Genomic DNA, 19930 nt, shown 5'->3' with positions numbered 1-19930 from the left:
TCCTAACACTTATATAATTATTTAATAGATGATGATTACTTACCTTTTATGACCATTGTTGAAAATATCAGCTGACTGCTGATAACAATAAATGTAAAAGTAATCAAAACATAGAAAGCCAGAGAAGAAAATAATGAGACTACCAAACTTACAAATGTATTCATAACAATTGTAATAAAAATAAAAAAATAAAAAATTATTAATATATATGACGTCACATAATTAATTATAATTATAAAAAACCACTTATCTATCTTATTTTAGCAAAATAATCAAATTTTTGTAGAACATAATATATTGTTTATATGGAATATAAAATCAATTATTTGTACAAGTTTATGTAAAATATTCCTTTTTTCTTTTCATTCATTACTTCACATATTTACTTATCTAAATCACTTTTCCCTCACGTCCACCGATCCTTTTTTAATCGCTTATTACAAACAATATGGAAATGAAGATACTGTAAAACACGGCATGAAAAGTTTAATTATTGGATAATATGTTATTTAAAAGACAAATGAAAACACATTGCAAGATAACATGCTAATTAACATGTGAGATCACCAAAGCAGAAATGCAATACTTGTATCACTAATTAAATAATTAATCACAAGATTCTTTCAATAGGCATTGCAAGCGAGCAGCTCAGGGATGTTAGAGTCATTGATCTTGAACGCATATTCATCTCTGGATCTCGCTCTTTATATCAACAGGCATGCTTTTCCCTACACCTCTTTTCATTGCAATTTGTCTCAGGTTTGCGCTCATTTTTGCTATGTGCATCATAAAAAAGCAGATGAAAATTGCTGATGGTATTGGTAAATTGATGTTTTAGTTATCTTGTTGCTTGATGCCTTTCCCAAGCATTCCAAACTTTAAAGTTTCAGAATAAGTTAAGGCTTTTTATTTGCGACATTATGAAGGATGTCCATGCTCTTCCCAAACTGCCGCACTTAGATTTCTGTATTCTCAAACATTGTTATTTTGGAACAATGTTAATGCACATGGCTAGTGCATTATAAACAATTCATGGACCAATTTCTGTACATCACTGAATAATTGCATTGTTACTTTTGAACTGTTAACTTACACGACTCCTACCTTAAGGCAAGCAAATCGTAGAACAAAATATGAACATAAAACAAGTAAAGATGTACCCGCTCTTCATTTGGAGTCAGTAATTATCTAATCCACTCTATTAAAATTCAAGCAGATAATACAATACTATTACATTGTCACAACATTAAGGATAATTAGCAGATTTTTTTCTCCATTATTTCTCACTTCAAGGACAGTCTTTTTTCTCCATTAGTTCTCACTTTAAAGGCAATGTCACTTTGAAACCTTTTCCAGTCGCGATTTTTATATTTCGACTTCTAAGATATCATTGGGTGTGGTAAGACCACACATGAATGTTTATTAGTTGGTACCAAAGTTGATCATGTCTTAGAAAAAGTAACCTATGAAGAATTCTGAGGAGTGAAGTGAGACATCGACTCTTAAGTAGTTTGGTTCTTCTCCCTTAAAAACTAGAAAGTAAAAGACAAAAACAACATGCTGCAGTGGTTAAAATTATTTAGATTTTATCATGCATGAAAAAATAAATTATGCATCTTTTCAGCATCGGAATATTACTTAAGTTCCTTTTATTTTAAAATTTAAACAGATCGAAAGGAGGGATGAGTTTAAAATTTGGGTAGTTTGCATATAGACGTATTTTTTAGAAGCAGAAAGAAGCTCTCTTTTAAAGGTTTCCAGTAGATAGAAAGAAAGATGCAAGCATTTGAGTGTATTCCCAAAACTATATAGAAAATAAATTATATTTTGTGGTATAAAGCCATTGCACGAGATGAAGCATTTTGTGGAAGAGATACATCATGTCACTTTTCTAAGCTGGCAACACTAATACAAATTCATTATTAATCTAACACAACCTTCTCCAAGAAATTGCCGAACGAGAGTCCAACTTTTCCCTTAAAGATTGGATTTTGGTCTTTCAGATTCCTTAGCCCATCTGGGAGGAAGTATTTCATATTCTAGGACTGGCCCCAACTCATTGCTTTCTTCTTCGCCTAAAATGTCCTTAGAGAATGCATCTGGATTGGCCTTGATGCAGCTCTGCAGAGCAATGAACGGATGTACGCAGTCTGAGCCCTACATATATGGAACAAATTTCACATAGCAACCCATACAATAATACAGAAATCAAGATTCAAAAAAATAATACTTTAAATTTTCCCATAGTGGTTGTTAATTGCTATTACAGAGTATATGCGACCTTTCAGTAAGACAGACTTGCACATTACACTAAATTCTTAATCACAACATTATATTGAAAGAGCACGTATAATCTTTATAGCTAGATTTTAAGGATGTAAAGGAATAAATTTAAGTTTAACTCAATCTCATAAAACCAATATGTAAAAAATGAAAACCAATATGTAAAAAATGAGGTTTATATTTATTTATATATTATGTAATGTAGTCATATTTCTAATTGACATGAGATTCGAAGATACCTCACGTCTAGTACCATTGTGATTGGTATATACATAACTTGGTGACTGACCATTTTTAATGGATCTAAGATAGACTCTCATATTTAGAAAGTGGATCTTAATTATAAAATTAGGTTTATATTCATTTATATACTATAATTAGTCATGTCTCTATAATATGACAAACAAATTTAGTTACGATAAGACGTAGGTCTTAATCTTAAAGTTATGTCTAAAACACCCATGTTTTAATCATAATTAAATTAATCGGTACATCTAATGTATCTGCTCAGTGTGAAACAGGTATTAGACGACATGCAATATGCTAAATGGATGTATCTTAAAGTATGATCAAAATGTCAATATGTTGATAAGACAGACGAGCTTAAAGCTCTAGATGCAAGTCCTATGAAGATAAGACGTAACCGGCATAGTACAAAATGCAAGTATTGCTAATGCATGTACACAAGACCAAAGAAAGACTTGTAGAAGCATCGAACGCAAGTTCAGCAAGACAAAGTGTGCAAGTCTAGAAGATTCTTATGAAGATGAAGAAGTGTTCAAGAGAAAGTCAAGTAGAATTAGACATTGTAGTAGAGTCTAATGACAACAAAGTTGACCAAGAATGTCTTTCAAATAAGATTCATTGATGTCATATGATTAACATGGTATTGTCAACAAAAAGCCGAAACCTTACATAGATAAAGAATGTGGCTTACACATCTCTTTGTACTACAATAGTAAAAGATGTTAGCATAAAGTCGTGATCTTTTGATAAAGCTATAATAGAAGATCCTCTAAAGCATGCAACCTGCAATGCTCATTTCTAGACGTCTATAAAAGGAAGTTTTCCCACGCAATAAAAGTGAAGTATCCAAAATACAAGTGATTTTTGCGTGCTTGTGACAAAATCAGAAAAAAGCTTCTAAGTTCTTAGACATAGTTCATCTTCTAAACAATTTAGAGAGTGAATATTCTGTGTATCCTTCACTGTTGAGAAATTATATCGCTAGAACAAGAAACTTTTATTTGATATCCACTCTTTTGGGTGTGAACCTTGTATCAAATAACTTCTGTAGTAATAAAAATACTTGTAATCTTTATTGTAGAGTGGAACACATTGCAATTTGCAAGGGGTAATTGGACATAGCTCAAGTTTCAAATGAACTAGTATAAAATTTATGCATTCATGCTGCTGTCTATTACACGTCTGGATTTGCTCTTGACAGTAAGGTAATGAAAACATTTTGAATGCATTTATACAGAATCAGATGACCTCCATACATCGTCTAATGGACTGTTCTGCAAAAAGTTTACTGAAGTATTGTTAAAGCTCTATCCAAACCTATCTCGTTTTATAGAGCTAGCTTTGTCTTTCACTCAAGTCAATGAGAAATCTCCAAAACTACAAATAGTTGAAAGAACACAACGTTGAGCTCACTAATCTAATATCAAACAGGATACGTTAAAAGTCTGATCAAGGTAGATAGATATACGCTGAAGTTGTGACCTACAAACGGCTATAAACCAGTTCACTTCATACTTGTAATTGTAGCTACATCTTGCTTCAGGAAACGAAGCTATCACTAACAGTAATGAAAGAGAATTATGAAGTAAGATATACCTTTTCTTCAGAGGTACTCTTGAGAAAACACAGAAATGCCTCTGAGAACTGAGAGCCACAGGAACCAGTTCGCAAATCAGCAATGCAGGGGCATTCGAGAGCTTTCTGAGCCATTGCCTCGATGGACTGAAAAATCCAGAATTTTCTATTGTTTTCATTCATTCACTCAATTTCACAGTTGAAAGCAAATAACCAAAGCAAGTTAGTGCAAACCTCAGTATGTTGACTTCCATATTCTGCAGCTTCTGCAATGTTAAAATAAAAACACGACACAAATTGAGATTTCGTTTCAGCCGCACATTTACACAAACAGTTGAAGTACGCGAGGAATGAAACACGGAAAAACAACCTGCGAGCGCGGATTCCAAGGAAGTTGGTTTGGAGGTGTCGGTGGTGATGATGGTGGTTTGAGTCTCCGCCGCAGCTTCTGCGCTTTCAATTTGACCCATCGTGAATCCTAATTTCTGAACCTCTGGTTTTCTGGTGCGTTAAAAATTCAAACTTTGAAGCCAATTCTGAATTGGTATCTCCTCTCTACACGGAAAGTGAAATTCTGAGATTGCTTATCTATAAACTTAATTGTAATTAGTTATAGTCTTCTATGAAATTGTACTTATATAAATGAATAATTAGCATTTTAAACAATTAACATCAACTATAAATAGTTTATCATTAATTTACGAGAGAGTAAAATCATGAAAGCAACTTAATCATAAAAATGATAAAAGGAACTTAAGAATTAAAAAAATAATAATTCAAATTAACATATTGAAAAATTAAACAGTTCACCAACATGAAGAAATGCATTTCATTTCTCAAAGTAAGTTTAAATATCCTTCATCTCAATATGTAAGTGATCATTTTGGTCTATAAAATTGATTAAGTTTTAAATATATAAAAAGCGTGACAATTGCATATAAAATTAGTAGAGTCGTTTTGTTATTAATGTTTAAAATCAATTTGATACTAAGTTGTATTCCTTTATATATAATATAATAGTACAAAATTTAGGGATTAATTTGTCATTAAATATATAATAAAACATAAGTATTGTATTTCTTTTTTCTTACATGCTAAAAACTAAATCAGACTTTTGGCTCTTTCCCTACATTACCGTTGTTTATTTATCAATTAATCATTTCCCCAATCAACAATTTAAATTTAAATTGTGGAATGTTGGTAAAGGAATGGGGAGCAGGGTAAAATTTAGAGAAACCTATAAAAAAGTGATTTTCAGAAACGCGTTATACACGTTTGGAATAAAAACTTTTCAATCTACATGTTCCAAGACAAAATCTAGCATTTCAGGATGTCAGTATTATTAAATTAAGTTAAAAAAATGATTGCTTATACTATCATGGAATAATAAAAAATAAAAATAAAATATTTTATTGTGAAAATAATTAAATTCATGCAAAAAATAATAATTAATTAAATTACAATTTATAATATTACAAAAATATAAACATAATCTTTTTTACTTTTCTAAAAGATTTCAAAAAAAATTCATACTGCTTTTTCACAAATATATCTTACTATACTATACCACTTGTTCATCACAAATGATTAGTTTGAGTCATTATTTCCCCGCATCACGCGATTAAAGAGATCTTTTTCCAAATCCTCGCACACATACCACCAACAATAAGAAATACATTCATGTTTAAATATCACAACAACCAACCAAAAACATAGCCAACAACACCTATTATTCAATAATAATCACAAACAACTCAATCAAACAATACACATACAAAAGAAAACAAGAAAACAAAAATCAAGAAATAAAAAAAAATAAAGAATGTAAGTTCTCCCTTACAACATCGTCATAAATTGATTAATGCATTCAGAACAATACCAAAACAAACAACAATTTTACTCAATTATTCATGTATAGATACAAATAAGACAAGAAAAGAAAAAAAGAAAACAAAAAATTAAGAATATAAACTCTCTTTACTTAGATTTTCTGCTAAGATTTTTTTCCTAGAATAAACAATGTCTTTCAAGAACACCCTAAGCTCTAAGAGGCTTTCACTCAATCAAACTCTCACTTTCACTTTTACCCTCAAAGTTTTTGTCTCTTCCTAATGGTCACGTGTTTAATATAGTACCAACTATATGAGACTAATTTTTCTTCAATATACACATAGGATATTCTATTTATAATAAAATAAATGAGTTAAGTCCAAGATACCAATAAAGAATAATAAGAAACTAACTAAAGATAAAAGATAAAAATAAGATATATGTCTAAGATATCTAATAATAATCCATCTAACAGAAGACATATCTAACCCAATTAGATTTATTTTATAAAAACAAGCTCATTATTTTCATAATATAATAAAATTAATTCTAATAAATCTCTAGATAATATATTTTATCTTAATATTTTTATTCTAATTGGTTATGATAAGGTCTTAAATAATACATTTTATTTTCTTATTATTATCTAATAATAATATCTAATAATATGATATCTCAAAATATTTTTTAATTTGTAAATATATCGAGTATATAATAATATCTAAGAATATCTTTTAAAATATCTAATAATATATCTAATAATATATGATAGTAATTTTTCTTCACCAAACCTTAATTTTTAGAAAATCCTTTAAAATAAATCCTTTAAATAAAAATAACAAACTATTTTATCTTTTATTTAAAATAGTTAATCACATTTATATATTTTTCTAATTATTAAAATGTATAGAATCCCAGACCCTATAAAAACAAATTTCATCTCCTAAAATATACAAAAAAATGAAAATATCTTATTCTTATATTTTCATATGATAAAACCTAACAGAAATACTTAAAATTATAATAAACAACTCTAACCAACTGAAGTACTGTTCACTCTTATAATAATTATATTTTCTTATTTTAAATAAAAATTCTTATAACTATAATAATTTTCAAATATTTAATTTTCCTTAAGTCTTACACAAAACATTATTTAAAGATTCCATTTAAAAAAAAATGCAAGATGCGTAGTTTATTTAATCAGGCATATTTAAATTTCATACGATTTTAGTACCTGTTTGTATATTTATTTTATAATAATAATTTTACAGATTTAAATGTATTTATCAAACTGTGCAATTTTGACTCAAGGTCCTCAATCTACCAATGTGTATGCGAATATTTAAACAATAGTTAAACTTTCTATGTAAGTGTTATTTCTCTTCCTCGATCGCATTACTGAAAAGGATTTGTCTTATCGTGGTATTTTTAAATGCACACTTTATTTTTATTTCGGACGTTACTTTTAACACGGCATCAGGTTCTTGTTATTTACGCCAAATCGTCGTTTTAGAGAATAATTAATATTTTTATGATCATATTTGATACTTTTTAGCGACCAAACTACATTCCCAGATATTTCTATTAATATATATATATATTAATAATAAGAATAGTATTAGCAGTAGTGATAGTAAGATTAATATTGATAATAATCTCAAAGCAATCAATCATGTTCCAGTTAATCAAACAGAACTAGAATAAGAGAAAATTGGAGTTCTGGACTGAGACATGCAGAGTTTTAAGAAGATGCAACTACAAATTTTCCTTTGCATGGTATCGATTGGAGAGAGTGAGTGAATCAGTAACAGAGAGAAAGTAGAGTTGGAGAAGATGACTGAAAAAAGGAAAACAGATAAGAACAAAATACAGCACAAAAAGTTGCTAAGGCATTGCCAGATACAAACTTTTCACCAAATTTCAATTAGTCAAACAGTATGTGCCGGCCAGAGTTTTGGATGAACCTATCACAATCCTCAAACTCATTGAAATTCCTTAATTAAATCAAAAACAGTAAGCAGATTTCATTCGCCATATAATACAAAGGAACAAGTTAACCACCCAACATAAAGAAGAGACATTATCGTCTCCTAGTTGCCTATGTAACCAATATTAAACATCAATAAAACATCACATCTTCCAAACGAACAGCACACAAACAATTAGAAAATTCCCTTATTTGTCACCACTAGGAAGCATCACTGCACCATGCTTTATTTTTAAATTCTTTAGGAAAAACTTGTGAGACTTTATGGCTCATATGTCCTATACCCTCCTCCTATCTTTTAGTCAATGATCATACAGTACTAAGCTTTCAAAACCCTTTTCAATCTTTGCTCAATATCTCACAACAGCCCCTCCCATTACAATGATCATGGAACCAAATCCAACGTCAGATCATAGTTTGGACTGGTTTGAAGGTTCTGTTTCTTTCTTTCCACTTCCTCCATTCTTAGACGATCCATATAACTGTAGTGACATCCAACTGTGGGATCAAGACATAAGCAGCCATTATCAAACTGATGCTAATACCAGTTCCCCTAATGCCACCAACATTGCAACTACCACAACACCCCCTGAGCCTTGTGCTTCTAACAACCTTCCACTCTCTGATTTGCCCAAGAAAAGAAGTGCCACTGATGATTCAAGTCTCGGACAACCACAGAACCACAAGCACAAGAAAATCAAGAGCAAACCATTGAATAATGAAGCAGATAGTGGAGACGCAGAAGGGACAACCACAGTTAGAAAACCTGGTGGGAACAAGAAAGGCGCTGCTAAGGGTGTGGCAAATAACTGCAACAAGAAGGAAGGAAGGTGGGCTGAACAGTTGCTCAACCCTTGTGCTGCAGCCATAACTGGTGGAAATCTGACCCGTGTGCAACACCTCTTGTATGTTCTCCATGAGTTAGCTTCACCTACGGGTGATGCTAACCACAGGCTTGCAGCACATGGTCTTAAAGCACTGACACACCACTTATCGTCTTCTCTAGCATCTACCTCTACAGGGTACATGACTTTTGCATCTACTGAGCCACGGTTCTTTCAAAAGACACTACTCAAGTTCTATGAGGTTAGCCCTTGGTTTTCTTTTCCAAACAACATAGCAAATGCTTCCATCCTTCAAGTTCTTGGGGAAGACAATGACAATTCGCGCACCCTTCACATCCTTGACATTGGAGCCTCTCATGGCATGCAATGGCCAACATTTCTAGAGGCCTTGAGTCGCAGACCTGGTGGACCTCCTCCACTGGTTCGCCTCACTGTTGTCACGGCTTCTTCCACTGAAATTGACACCCCATTTTCTATTGGTCCTCCCGGTGACAACTTCTCATCTAGATTACTTGGTTTTGCTCAGTTAATGAACGTGAATTTGCAGATTAAAAGGCTAGATAATTGTCCATTACAGACACTGAGCGCTCAAAGTGTTGACACCTCCCCGGATGAAATCTTTGTTGTTTGTGCGCAGTTTAGGCTGCATCAGTTAAGTCACAATAGCACTGATGAAAAGAGTGAGTTTCTGAAAGTGCTGAGGAACATGGAGCCCAAAGGGGTGATACTAAGTGATAACAACATGGAATGTTGTTGCAGTGGTTGTGGGGATTTTGCCATGGGGTTCTCTCGAAGGGTGGAGTACTTGTGGAAGTTTTTGGACTCGACAAGCTCAGCGTTTAAGGGTCGTGACAGTGATGAAAGGAGAGTGATGGAAGGTGAGGCAGCAAAGGCATTGACAAACCAGCGAGAGATGAATGAAGGGAAGGAAAAATGGTGTGAGAGGATGAAAGAAGCCGGGTTTGTGGGGGAAGTACTTGGCGAGGATGCAATAGATGGAGGTAGAGCTTTGCTGAGAAAGTATGATACTAATTGGGAGATGAAAGTTGAAGATGACAATAGAAGTGTAGGACTATGGTGGAAGGGGCAACCTGTTTCTTTCTGCACCTTGTGGAAGCTGGATGGGAATGATCAGAGCTCAACATTCACATCATGATGATTCATGACTCGGAATTCAACACAAGTTTGTATCAAACAGGTTCTAGTGAGGAAAAGATTTTCCACTGTTAATTTTCTCCACCATGTAAAATTCTTGATTGTATAACCTTTTGTAACAAAGAAGGATGCAAATTATTTTGTCAGTTCTTTTTAATGACTGGTAACTGTCAACAAGATTGTGCTACTTCAGAGTTTCCCATCTACTGTTTGTTCTTCGGTTACAAATCTGAAGTTAGATCTAGATCATAAGCAAAGAAACATTGCACATGGGGTATACGAAAAACTTCATAGTAATTTGAGCTTAGTTTATTTGAATAGTAGTGAGTTTTATCAAAATAAAAAATTAAAAACAGTTCTACTTTCATTTTTATTTTACTTTTAATCACTAAAATATTCTCTTGGTTTTCTTTTTCCTTGTAAGTTTCAAAAACATGTGAAATTATTTTCATTAAAATATTTAAATTTACTATTTTTATACGGACGTTTAAAATTTAAAAACTAGAACAACATCATTTTCTCAAATCAATAAACCCGAATATTTGTCAATGAATAAAAGAGCATGAGGCTCAGCAAAGAAACCAGAGGCTGAATTGACTGAATACCTGGTTAATAACTACCAGCATGAGCTTTTACTTTTTAATTAGGATTTACAAGTTTACTCGTGAGATTACCTATAGCTAGAAAGCAGCATGATATGCAGAAGAGCATATCAGAGCTCATTCTATATGTGTACACTGCAACTGGAATAGTTGGAAAATCTTGCAAGGTTTCCCAAAAAAGACCTGGCAGAGTGAGAGTGAGGAAGCTACGAATTAACCTCGACCAACCTATTTAAGCCATGTCCAATTATCTACCCCAGATTTCACAGGAAACAGGAGCAAGGCAAGTTTTCCGAAAAGCTCCATATTACAGATCTTATCAAAATAAAAAGCACATTCTTCTCATTAGAAGGTGTTAAAGTTTCCTGCCGCAGGAGTGAACAGAACATTCAGCCAGTGTCTGTTCATGTTTCAAAAATCCGCACTGAATTTCGAATCTCCTGACGACAAACAGGACATTTAGGTGCCACTTCACGTTCAACTGATATGGCACACCCTTGGCAACACACAAGATGCCCACAGGGGATGAAGGCAGAACGCCTTCTCCTCATCAGACATATGACACATAATTGTCCATCTGGAACATCTTCAATCTCATCATCCACCTGAGGTTCAACATTATTCACTGCTTGCCTTTGTTGCTGGAGCTGCCTCTGTAGCTTCCACTGTTTCCACTTATTCCAGTTCCTGAAAAATCAGCAGTGTGTAATTGTCCCCAATACAACTGTGTCTTTTTAATCACCCAAAATTACTAATGATATTATTTCAAATCATTTTCAGTATTCTGATTATTATCAAAATTAAGGTTATCAAAGTGTGCCAACAATATTAACCAACGACCCAGTCAGTTTATTACACATAATCATGAAGGCAGTTTACCAAACCAGGAAAATCCATTTGTTTCAGAAAACTCTAAAGCCAACCATACTTAACAAAATGCAGATCACAGAAGTAACATCATAAATGGACAGATAAGCCAAACCAACATACCTCACAACTGCATAGCCAAGGATCCCAATTGACATTGAACCGAGAGTAATGCCACCCCAAAACAGAATTTTCGTTTTGATGGAAAGATCCACTATCATCTGATCTTTGCTCAAGTCAGATCTACAAAAGAGAAGACAACCATAAGCAGCACTTCCACAGGCTGAATCACTAATAAATATTTACCGAGATATGTGCAATCAGATAATGAACTTAAGGAGAAAAATAAGAAACTCAGACTCATATGAATGCGCCACCAAAACAAAATATTAGGTTTATCATTTATCATAACTATTTATACTTCACAAATGGCACGTGCACCTCTACTTGTTAGCACGAAAATTAAAATCAAAACCATATTCATGGACAACTCGTCATTCATGGTAACCAGTGTCAATTAATTAATTAATCATACCAGTAAAGTGACATTTCTCCTATAATGTAACCACAGAAGGTAAAAAAAAGGTGTAGTGTTATGCTATCCTGGAAAGAAAAAATCCCCTCTACTATACTAACTTTATAACGAACAATACCGATTGGTAGGATATTTTCATGATCAACAATAATTTATTGCAACTAAAACTAACAGAAAATATGGTAGATCTTTGCATGACTTAATTTCAGCAACTCCATTATTTAAACTGCCAAGGCCAACAGCAGTGATATCCTTCCCCAATGGAAGTATTTTCTCTTCATCTAGCAGTCCAACCTGCAGAAAAGAAACATATGATGACATTTCAGCAAATGTGATACATCAAAGATCAACAATTTCACAAGAGATAGTCAAATGTGTAAACACCATAATAGACTTCTTGAAGTGAAATAATACAATTATTGAGCTTTAAAATTACTCATGATTATGCTATGCACAGCAAATAAGTAATGAGAATATCAACTCACCGGATATTCATGCCCAAAAAGCGCTTGCAAGAAAGTATAAGGAGAAGCATTTATTGGTTGCAATTTATGATAAACCGTTGTCAGAGGTAACGGGTGCCTTGAGCCATCCATGTTGACAACAACATACTCAGGAGTAGATGGTTGCCGTCCAACATCAATCAGAACAAAAGGCACCTACAACAAAGATAATCAGAATATCTTGAATACATTTCATACTATTATATCTAAAACTATTTACCATATCTTACATGATCCTTTCTTAGTGGACCAGTACTTTAGTTGTTATATTTTCATATTTCAATAAATATATTCCATGATTTGTTCCTTATTTCGGTAAGATTATGAGTCTAGTATAGTGTAAACAAAACTTACTGCTTTTTATTTTGTAAAGTACCATTACAATACATAAAGTAAATTAATATTCATTTTTTTTTAAATTTGAGCTTGAACTCTTTTTTCCTCCAATGTGTTGTAATTTGAATATATAATGGGCCAATTTGTTTACACTTAAAGTAAGTATTTTTTAAATAAGCAGTTTCTTAATAATCACTTATTTGAGACTGGGGCAGGGGATTGGGGCAGACTAGCAGGAACTTGATATAGCTGTCTCTCTACCTCTCCAACCTCTTGCATTGCAGCTCAAAAAACAGAAGAGGGGTAACTTTGTATTTGTTAACTGCAGTAATTTAACTATGATCAAATTCTTTCATTACTGTTAGATATATTATATCATTTATCTTTTAGTTAGTTTGTTATTATTTCTCATTTGTATTTTGGGCTTAGCCTATATTTCTTCTATTATAAATAGAGAACCCTATGTGTGTATTTAACACAAGGGAGATTAATCCAAATATAGTTTTTCACTATATTCAACATGGTATCAGAGCAAGTTCTCTGATCCTCTTCTGGTGGTCTCTATTGTCTGCCGGTGGCCGGGCGCCATGGTCGCTGGCAGCCCCTAAAATTTTAATGGGCAGTCCATTTTCTCTTCTTCTTAAATCTGTGCCACAGTCAGCACCAGTGCAGCCAGTCGCCTCTGCCGTCGACCATCGCAAGCCACTGTCCGCCGCCAACCTTTGTCTGCGGCCGGCCACCGTCGCCGCCGCTGCCGTCGCCACCGCCACCGCCGGCCACCGTCACAGTTTCGACGGGTGACCTGCGGATCTGGACCGTCTCTTCGAGCGATGGCCAACCACGCCGGTTTCGAGAGCTGATTCTCAGTCACGCGCCGCCACGCAATGCTTCTTTCAGGCCACTCCGCCATCGCCGGCCACCGCCGGCCGCCGTCACAGTTTCGACCGGTGACCAGCGGATCTGAAGCGTCTCCTCGAGCGACGGCCAACCCCGCCGGAGTGAAGACCAGACTCCTCTCCACGCGCCTCCACGCGCCGCTTCTTCTCGGCCAGTCTCGGCCGCGTGTTCTGCACGCGCCGCCTTCCGGTGTCGGAGTTTCACCGCGTCACTGCAGATCGTCTCGCCGGAGCTTCTTGAGTGTGTTTTGGTTCCTGTTTCTCCATTTTGTTGGCTTGGGCTCATACCTAGGGTTTCCGCTGTCCAGGCGCCGTTTGCCGCTGTCTGCGCCGTTTGCCGCCGTCCGGCGCCGTTTGCCGCTGTCCACGCGCCGTTTGCCGCTGTCCCGCGCCGTTTGCCGCTGTCCAGGCGCAGTGTGCTTCCAACCACTGTAGGCCCTCATAACCTCGTCAGTTAGTGATGACAGTCCTATAGTTTTGTCGCTTTCAGCCACTACAGGCCCCATCAGTCAGTGATGGCAATTTAGTCCCTACAGTTTTATAGCAGTCAACCGCCGCTGCAGTCGCTACTGCCTCAGACAGACGCAACTGCGTCAGTTGTTCTTGGGCTAGAGTTTAGTCCGGTCTTCTTGTGATACACTGCTAAGTATCACCACTTCGGAGTTGTCTAGCAAAGAATTTTGGACCTCCAACATATCTTTGGATCTTTGATGCCTTTGTTTCAGCATTGTAACTTAGTGGTCCAGCAATTGTGATATTCCACATTTTCGCCCTTCACACTAAGGGAGAGTACGTTTCCAAGACACTGCAAGTCACATATATATGGGTGTAGTCCCTGCAGTTTTGTAGATTTCAGCTACTACTGTTGATCCCGTCACCCAACTATCATTGATGAGGATTTAGTGTAGTCCCTGCAGTTTTGTAGCTCTTAGCTTTCAGCTACCACTGTTGATCCCGTCACTCATCCATCATTGATTGGGAATCAGTCCTTGTAGTTTGTCATTGTCCACCACTACTTTCCTTCATCCACTTTTGAAGTTGAAGTTTCACAAGCTGCGGTTAGTCCATTTATGTTTGCCTCACACTCTTGAAGACAAATCAACTAGTTCAACACTGAGTTCATCTATTCCAAGCTTAGTTCATACAATTTGTATGCTCCAGCTTGAGGGGGAGTGTTAGATATATTATATCTTTTATCTTTTAGTTAGTTTGTTATTATTTCTCATTTGTATTTTGGGCTTAGCCTATATTTCTTCTATTATAAATAGAGAACCCTATGTGTGTATTTAACACAAGGGAGATTAATCCAAATATAGTTTTTCACTATATTCAACAATTACTATTTGTTAGAATATTTACCCTAATTATCATGATTATATTCCTTATTTATCATAATTATATTGTGTCTAGAGTTACCCTTTTTATCATGTATTTTGTATCAATTTATTTTTATAAATAGAAGATTATGAGAGGGTTCAATTAAGCCCTCAAGAATTATTTTATACTTTCAATCTCAAGTTGGTATCAGAGCAGGTTGTCTGAGTCTCTTCTTACTCTGTCTTTGTTGCCGCGGGTGGCGGCGCTGGCCATCGGCGGCCTTAAAAATTTCATCTTTTCTTAAATACCTTAATGAACAGTCATGTTCTGGTTTCTATCTAGTCTCTAAACCCTAGTTGTCCACATAAGTTTGTCACCATCAACCTTTGTCATTCCGACGTCGTCCGCTAATGCCCGCCACCGACCACCGCCACAGTTTAGTCCGACGACCAATGGATCTGGATCGCCTCCTTGAGCCATAGTCAACCATGTCTGTGTCGAGGGCTAGTTCTCATCCAAGCACTACCACATGCGCCACATCTGTTCAACCTCTGTTGCCGCTGCCGTCTCGTTTTCTCTGGCGAAGTTAGGGGTTTTGTGCGCATTGAGGAACGCGACCCATCCCTGGTTGTCGCTGCCATTCGTCTTGCTGGACCAAAAGAAAAAAATCTCCAAGGAAAGTCAATGCTAGAGACCATTATGATTTTTCACCTTCACGATTTGTCATGGGTGCGTCGTCATTTCCGTAGTTTGGCGTGAGGGGAGTATGTTTCCCGCCACTGCAATATGTTTCCAGCCACTGCATGCCCCATCGGTCAGTGATGGTAGTCCCTGCAGTTTTGTCCTTTCAGTCACTGCAAGCCCCCATCACCTCGTCAGTCAGTGATGGCAGTCCTTGTAGTTTTGTCGCTTCCAGCCACTACCGGCCCCATCAGTCAGTGATGGCAATTTAGTCCCTACAGGCTCCATCAGGCAGTGATGGCAATTTAGTCCCTGCAGGCTCCATCAGGCAGTGATGGCAATTTAGTCCCTGCAGGCTCCATCAGGCAGTGATGGCAATTTAGTTCCTGCAGGCTCCATCAGTGAGGGATGGCAATTTAGTCCCTGCAAGCCCCATCAGTCAGTAATGGCAATTTAGTCACTGTAGTGAGGGGGAGTATGTTTCCAGCCACTGGTTAGACACTAGTCAGAGGCCCCAACAAGTCAGAGATGACAGTCCCTGCTTTTAGCCACTGCAGGCCCCAATTAGTCAAAGATGGCAGTCCCTGCAGTTTTGTCGCTTTCAGCCACTACAGGCCTCAATTAGTCAGAGATGGCAGTCCCTGCAGTTTTGTCGCTTTCAGCCACTGCAGGCCCCAACTAGTCAGGGATAGCAGTCCCTTCATTTTTGTCGCTTTTAGCCATGCAGGCCTCATCCTTACTTGATGGCAATCTAGTCTTTGCAGTTTGTCATTGTCTACCACTCATCATTCAATTTAGTCATCCTACTTGAAGGTTCATGATGCTAGATGAAGTTTCGTAGTTGTCCAATATTATTCTCCATAAGCTTATGAGGAGTCTCTTTGGTTATGCTGGTTTGTGAGTCCATTTTTGTTTATAGACATTCTCTTGATGGTCTGAAGCATATGTGCATCTTGTTCGAAGCCAAAGTTACCATGTCTATTGTCTCGACATTCGAGACAAGTTCATTTTGTTGGAGTGAGTTTATTTATTCCAAGCTTGGTACATTACATACAATTTGTATGCTCCAGCTTGAGGGGGAGTGTTAGAATATTTACCCTAATTATCATGATTATATTGTGTCTAGAGTTACCTTATTTATCATGATTATATTGTGTCTAGAGTTACCCTATTTATCATGATTATATTGTGTCTAGAATTACCCTATTTATCATGATTATATTCTTTATTTATCATGATTATATTGTGTTTAGAGTTACCCTTTTTATCATGTATTTTGTATCAATTTATTTTTATAAATAGAAGATTATGAGAGGTTCAATTAAGCCCTCAAGAATTATTTTATACTTTCAATCTCTAGTCTATTAATTAGCTTGTGTTCTAGTCATTGCAACTGAAAGTGCATCCTGTTTGAAATGCTGAGCTGTTTTTACTAACCTAGGCCAAGATCAACTGAAGCATCTACATGGTGCACAATCGTTTTGCAGCAAGAGATTGTACTATATATTATTAAAAAAATAAAATAAAACCACTAATTGATTATGGATATAAAATAATCTACTAGGATATATTTACCACATAAGCTAGAGAGTTATTGTCAAACCTACTCAATTATATATGATTTAACCTCATGAAATACAAATCAATTGACCATATCATACCAGAATTCTCTTTATACATTATGAACCTCAATATGTAACAAAGTTATGCACCCATTACCTTCCTTAAAGATGTAGACTCTTGCTGTCTCCAAGATCTTGCAAATAAGGCCCGAAGATCAGAAGTCCATCCAAATAATCCTTTCCATTCATTGTATATACACTTCATTATGATCAACACAAAATAAATAAATTAGACCTCTAATTCAGAAATAACTAAGTTGCAAGACATTAAAACAGATATTAAACTTATATTTTCTACAACAACGAAAAAGATACTACTCCTTTAAGACATAAAAGTTGTTCATATAAGTTAATCGAGAACAAGAAGAGGCATGTCAATACTTAATATCAAATAACATCTTATGGCCAAAACATCAAAGTACACTATCCATCAAAGTAATTGTGTGTTTGAAAAGTCATTGAGCCATACTAACACCAACAAACTAAGAGAGATGGACTCACGTTTCCAAAAAGTAGCACACAATTGATGATGTGCTTGATAAATCCTTTTTTTTTTGCCGATTGCCAATCCAAAATGTAAGATTGTCCAAAAGTAACTAATCTAAACTAACTTTAACAACCGAACTAAATTAACTTCAAAATAACTAAACTGTTTTAAAATAAATTGAATCTAAACTCTTTCAAAATCAGTTTTAATACTGAAGAGTACCGTTATAGAAAAAAGTTCAGTGCTAGAAGAAAGTAGTTTATGTTATTGGTTTCAAAGGATTTCCTCTGATTTTTGTAAAGTACCCTCGTTCATGACTTGGTGTCCAACTTATGATGTGTAATTTCATGTAAAGAAAAATAAACAAATATGCTCAAATGAATTAACCACTTTTTATTTGGTTCTCCCACTTATTTTGTCGTGTTTCTGTATTAAATCTATCTTTATGTGGATATATGCAATATCGTTGTACCCATTTATTTTTAAACTACAAACCATTTGATTCAATAGCTTTTTTTGGTTACTGATTAACTAGTAATTCTGGAATACGGAAGATGAATACTTTTAGGAAAAGTTCTTGTCTCTTCATTTCATATTATAGGAGATGGTAAACTCTACTAACTAATATAGGATGTTTTAAACTCCCAATTATCTAGTCATTTCTGCAGACATACAAACACTTTTACAATGGATGGTGTAATATTAATAACCACTATATATGCATTGGGTATTTTGCGTGATTATTGAGAAAATAATTAATATAAAAGAAAACTTCTATGCATTGCTATCTAACTTTAAACTTCATTTTTCAAAATCAGTTTATTGATCTAAGACAATTCGGTTCAAAGCAGTCAGAGCGAAGCAAAGTCAGTTCAATTTAGTTGCATGGTCCATTTTACAATTTGATAAGAAATCTTCAAGTGGTATCAATTTGAGGACAAATCCTTCTCAAGATGGAGGGTATAATAAAAGACTATCTCCTAAACATATATGCATGAAAAGAACTTAGAAAGAACAACACACTCCACCAAAGTGGACTTTAAGTCTAACTCCACTCAATTGAATTCTAATTTGGTTCATTCTAGTTCTTTATGAACACATTCTCTAATAGTGTGCAACTGATAGTTGAAGAAAGAAAATGTTGGACTGGCATTCAACCAACCCACTTTGAAGGTACAAACAAACTAAGTTCCTTTTTATTTTCCACCTTTACGTATTTTTGTTCTGAATCAAGTGTAAACTGACAGTACACCAGAATTTCAACTTTTCGCTTCCTAAATTAAAGCATACAAAATTACAGGTCGACCACTGTTCTAAAAACACTACTAACCACTTGACATACACCCAAAGTTTCGAATAAAACCCTCCACGACAGCGAATTTTCAAGAAATATGCAAATCCCTCTTCTCAATAACACATTAATCTCAATAAATTCGAGCAAGAAAAAAAGAGAATACCGTTTGAGTTCTTTGAAGGATGACGCCTTTGTCACCGGACTCTCGAGAGACCAAGACGCCCGGTCTGAGAGTTTTCCAGGAACCGTCGACGGCAGACTTGGCATTAACGGTGCCGCGAACAATTACGATTGTACCACCGTCAGAGGTCGAGTCAGCATCAGAGGGAGTATCGGCGAGGAGTGATCGGAGGTCGGATACAGATAAGGAAGGTGCGCGGCGGAGCTTGCGGAGGGCGGCAGAGGTGGCGGAGAATTTGAAGAGGGTGCGAATAGCGGCGTAGGCCAAGGCGAAGCCCAAAACGGCGCCGTCGAAGGAAAGGGCGATTTGGGAGAGAAGGGACACTAAGGCTTGCTCCTGATGGGACATCGATCATTCATCCCTCACACCAACACACACTCTTACGTTTTCTGCAATATCGCTAAATCCACTTCGTCCTTCAGCTTCTAAAAGAAAATTAAAAGTATCAATGCATATTTAATGAAATAAAATAACAGTAGAGTTCTTTACGATCATATGTTAATTTTGTTTTATTTTAAATTTTAGATATTACTTGAATTTGGAAGAAAGTGATTAAATAGATTTAAAAAGATTTGAAAGTAAAAATTTTTGTCTTTTATTTGAGTGGATTTAGAGGTAAGTGAGAATTGATTTGGAAATAAAGTTAGTAAGAATTAGTGTAGGATTGAGTTGATGTGATAGATTA

At 35.4% G+C, this 19930-nt stretch overlaps 3 protein-coding genes across 3 annotated transcripts; 1 reads left to right on the top strand and 2 right to left on the bottom strand.

Annotated features, from left to right (window-relative positions):
• Nucleotides 1-1791: 1791 nt before the first annotated feature.
• On the bottom strand, nucleotides 1792-4744 carry MIA40 (Cox19-like CHCH family protein). The gene is made up of 4 exons (XM_047291105.2): nucleotides 4475-4744; nucleotides 4339-4370; nucleotides 4126-4251; nucleotides 1792-2157 (listed from the first exon to the last, which is right to left on the bottom strand). Exons 1-4 carry the CDS (start codon nucleotides 4572-4574, stop codon nucleotides 1978-1980), a joined length of 438 nt encoding a protein of 145 aa, XP_047147061.1. The 5' UTR covers nucleotides 4575-4744; the 3' UTR covers nucleotides 1792-1977.
• Nucleotides 4745-8031: 3287 nt separating this feature from the next.
• On the top strand, nucleotides 8032-10119 carry LOC124819553 (GRAS family transcription factor). Its single transcript, XM_047291103.2, has one exon. It carries the CDS (start codon nucleotides 8306-8308, stop codon nucleotides 9923-9925), a length of 1620 nt encoding a protein of 539 aa, XP_047147059.2. The 5' UTR covers nucleotides 8032-8305; the 3' UTR covers nucleotides 9926-10119.
• Nucleotides 10120-10517: 398 nt separating this feature from the next.
• On the bottom strand, nucleotides 10518-19683 carry SPL2 (E3 Ubiquitin ligase family protein). The gene is made up of 6 exons (XM_088102189.1): nucleotides 19228-19683; nucleotides 17381-17482; nucleotides 12414-12587; nucleotides 12101-12222; nucleotides 11517-11636; nucleotides 10518-11213 (listed from the first exon to the last, which is right to left on the bottom strand). The coding sequence occupies exons 1-6, from the start codon at nucleotides 19591-19593 to the stop codon at nucleotides 10931-10933; spliced, it is 1167 nt and encodes a 388-aa protein (XP_087958315.1). The 5' UTR covers nucleotides 19594-19683; the 3' UTR covers nucleotides 10518-10930.
• Nucleotides 19684-19930: the final 247 nt, after the last annotated feature.

The sequence above is a fragment of the Vigna umbellata genome, chromosome 11 (assembly GCF_029865625.1).
Source record: "Vigna umbellata cultivar VRB3 chromosome 11, Vumbellata_1.0, whole genome shotgun sequence".
Lineage (NCBI taxonomy): Eukaryota > Viridiplantae > Streptophyta > Magnoliopsida > Fabales > Fabaceae > Vigna > Vigna umbellata.
Note: the sequence above shows the minus strand (reverse complement) of the source record. Positions and strands in the feature narration are given on the sequence as shown.

What these genes read in the sequence shown, in the direction of transcription:
- MIA40 (XM_047291105.2), bottom strand. Translation starts at nt 4,574, where the DNA reads ATGGGTCAAATTGAAAGCGCAGAAGCTGCGGCGGAGACTCAAACCACC. An exon ending in CTTGGAATCCGCGCTCGCAG is followed by an intron (nt 4,371 to 4,474) that starts GTTGTTTTTCCG and finishes TTAACATTGCAG; the next exon opens with AAGCTGCAGAATATGGAAGT. An exon ending in AGAGTACCTCTGAAGAAAAG is followed by an intron (nt 2,158 to 4,125) that starts GTATATCTTACT and finishes CCATATATGTAG; the next exon opens with GGCTCAGACTGCGTACATCC.
- LOC124819553 (XM_047291103.2), top strand. Translation starts at nt 8,306, where the DNA reads ATGATCATGGAACCAAATCCAACGTCAGATCATAGTTTGGACTGGTTT.
- SPL2 (XM_088102189.1), bottom strand. Translation starts at nt 19,593, where the DNA reads ATGTCCCATCAGGAGCAAGCCTTAGTGTCCCTTCTCTCCCAAATCGCC. An exon ending in TCCTTCAAAGAACTCAAACG is followed by an intron (nt 17,483 to 19,227) that starts GTATTCTCTTTT and finishes ATCATAATGAAG; the next exon opens with TGTATATACAATGAATGGAA. An exon ending in TTTTTGGGCATGAATATCCG is followed by an intron (nt 12,223 to 12,413) that starts GTGAGTTGATAT and finishes TCTTTTCTGCAG; the next exon opens with GTTGGACTGCTAGATGAAGA.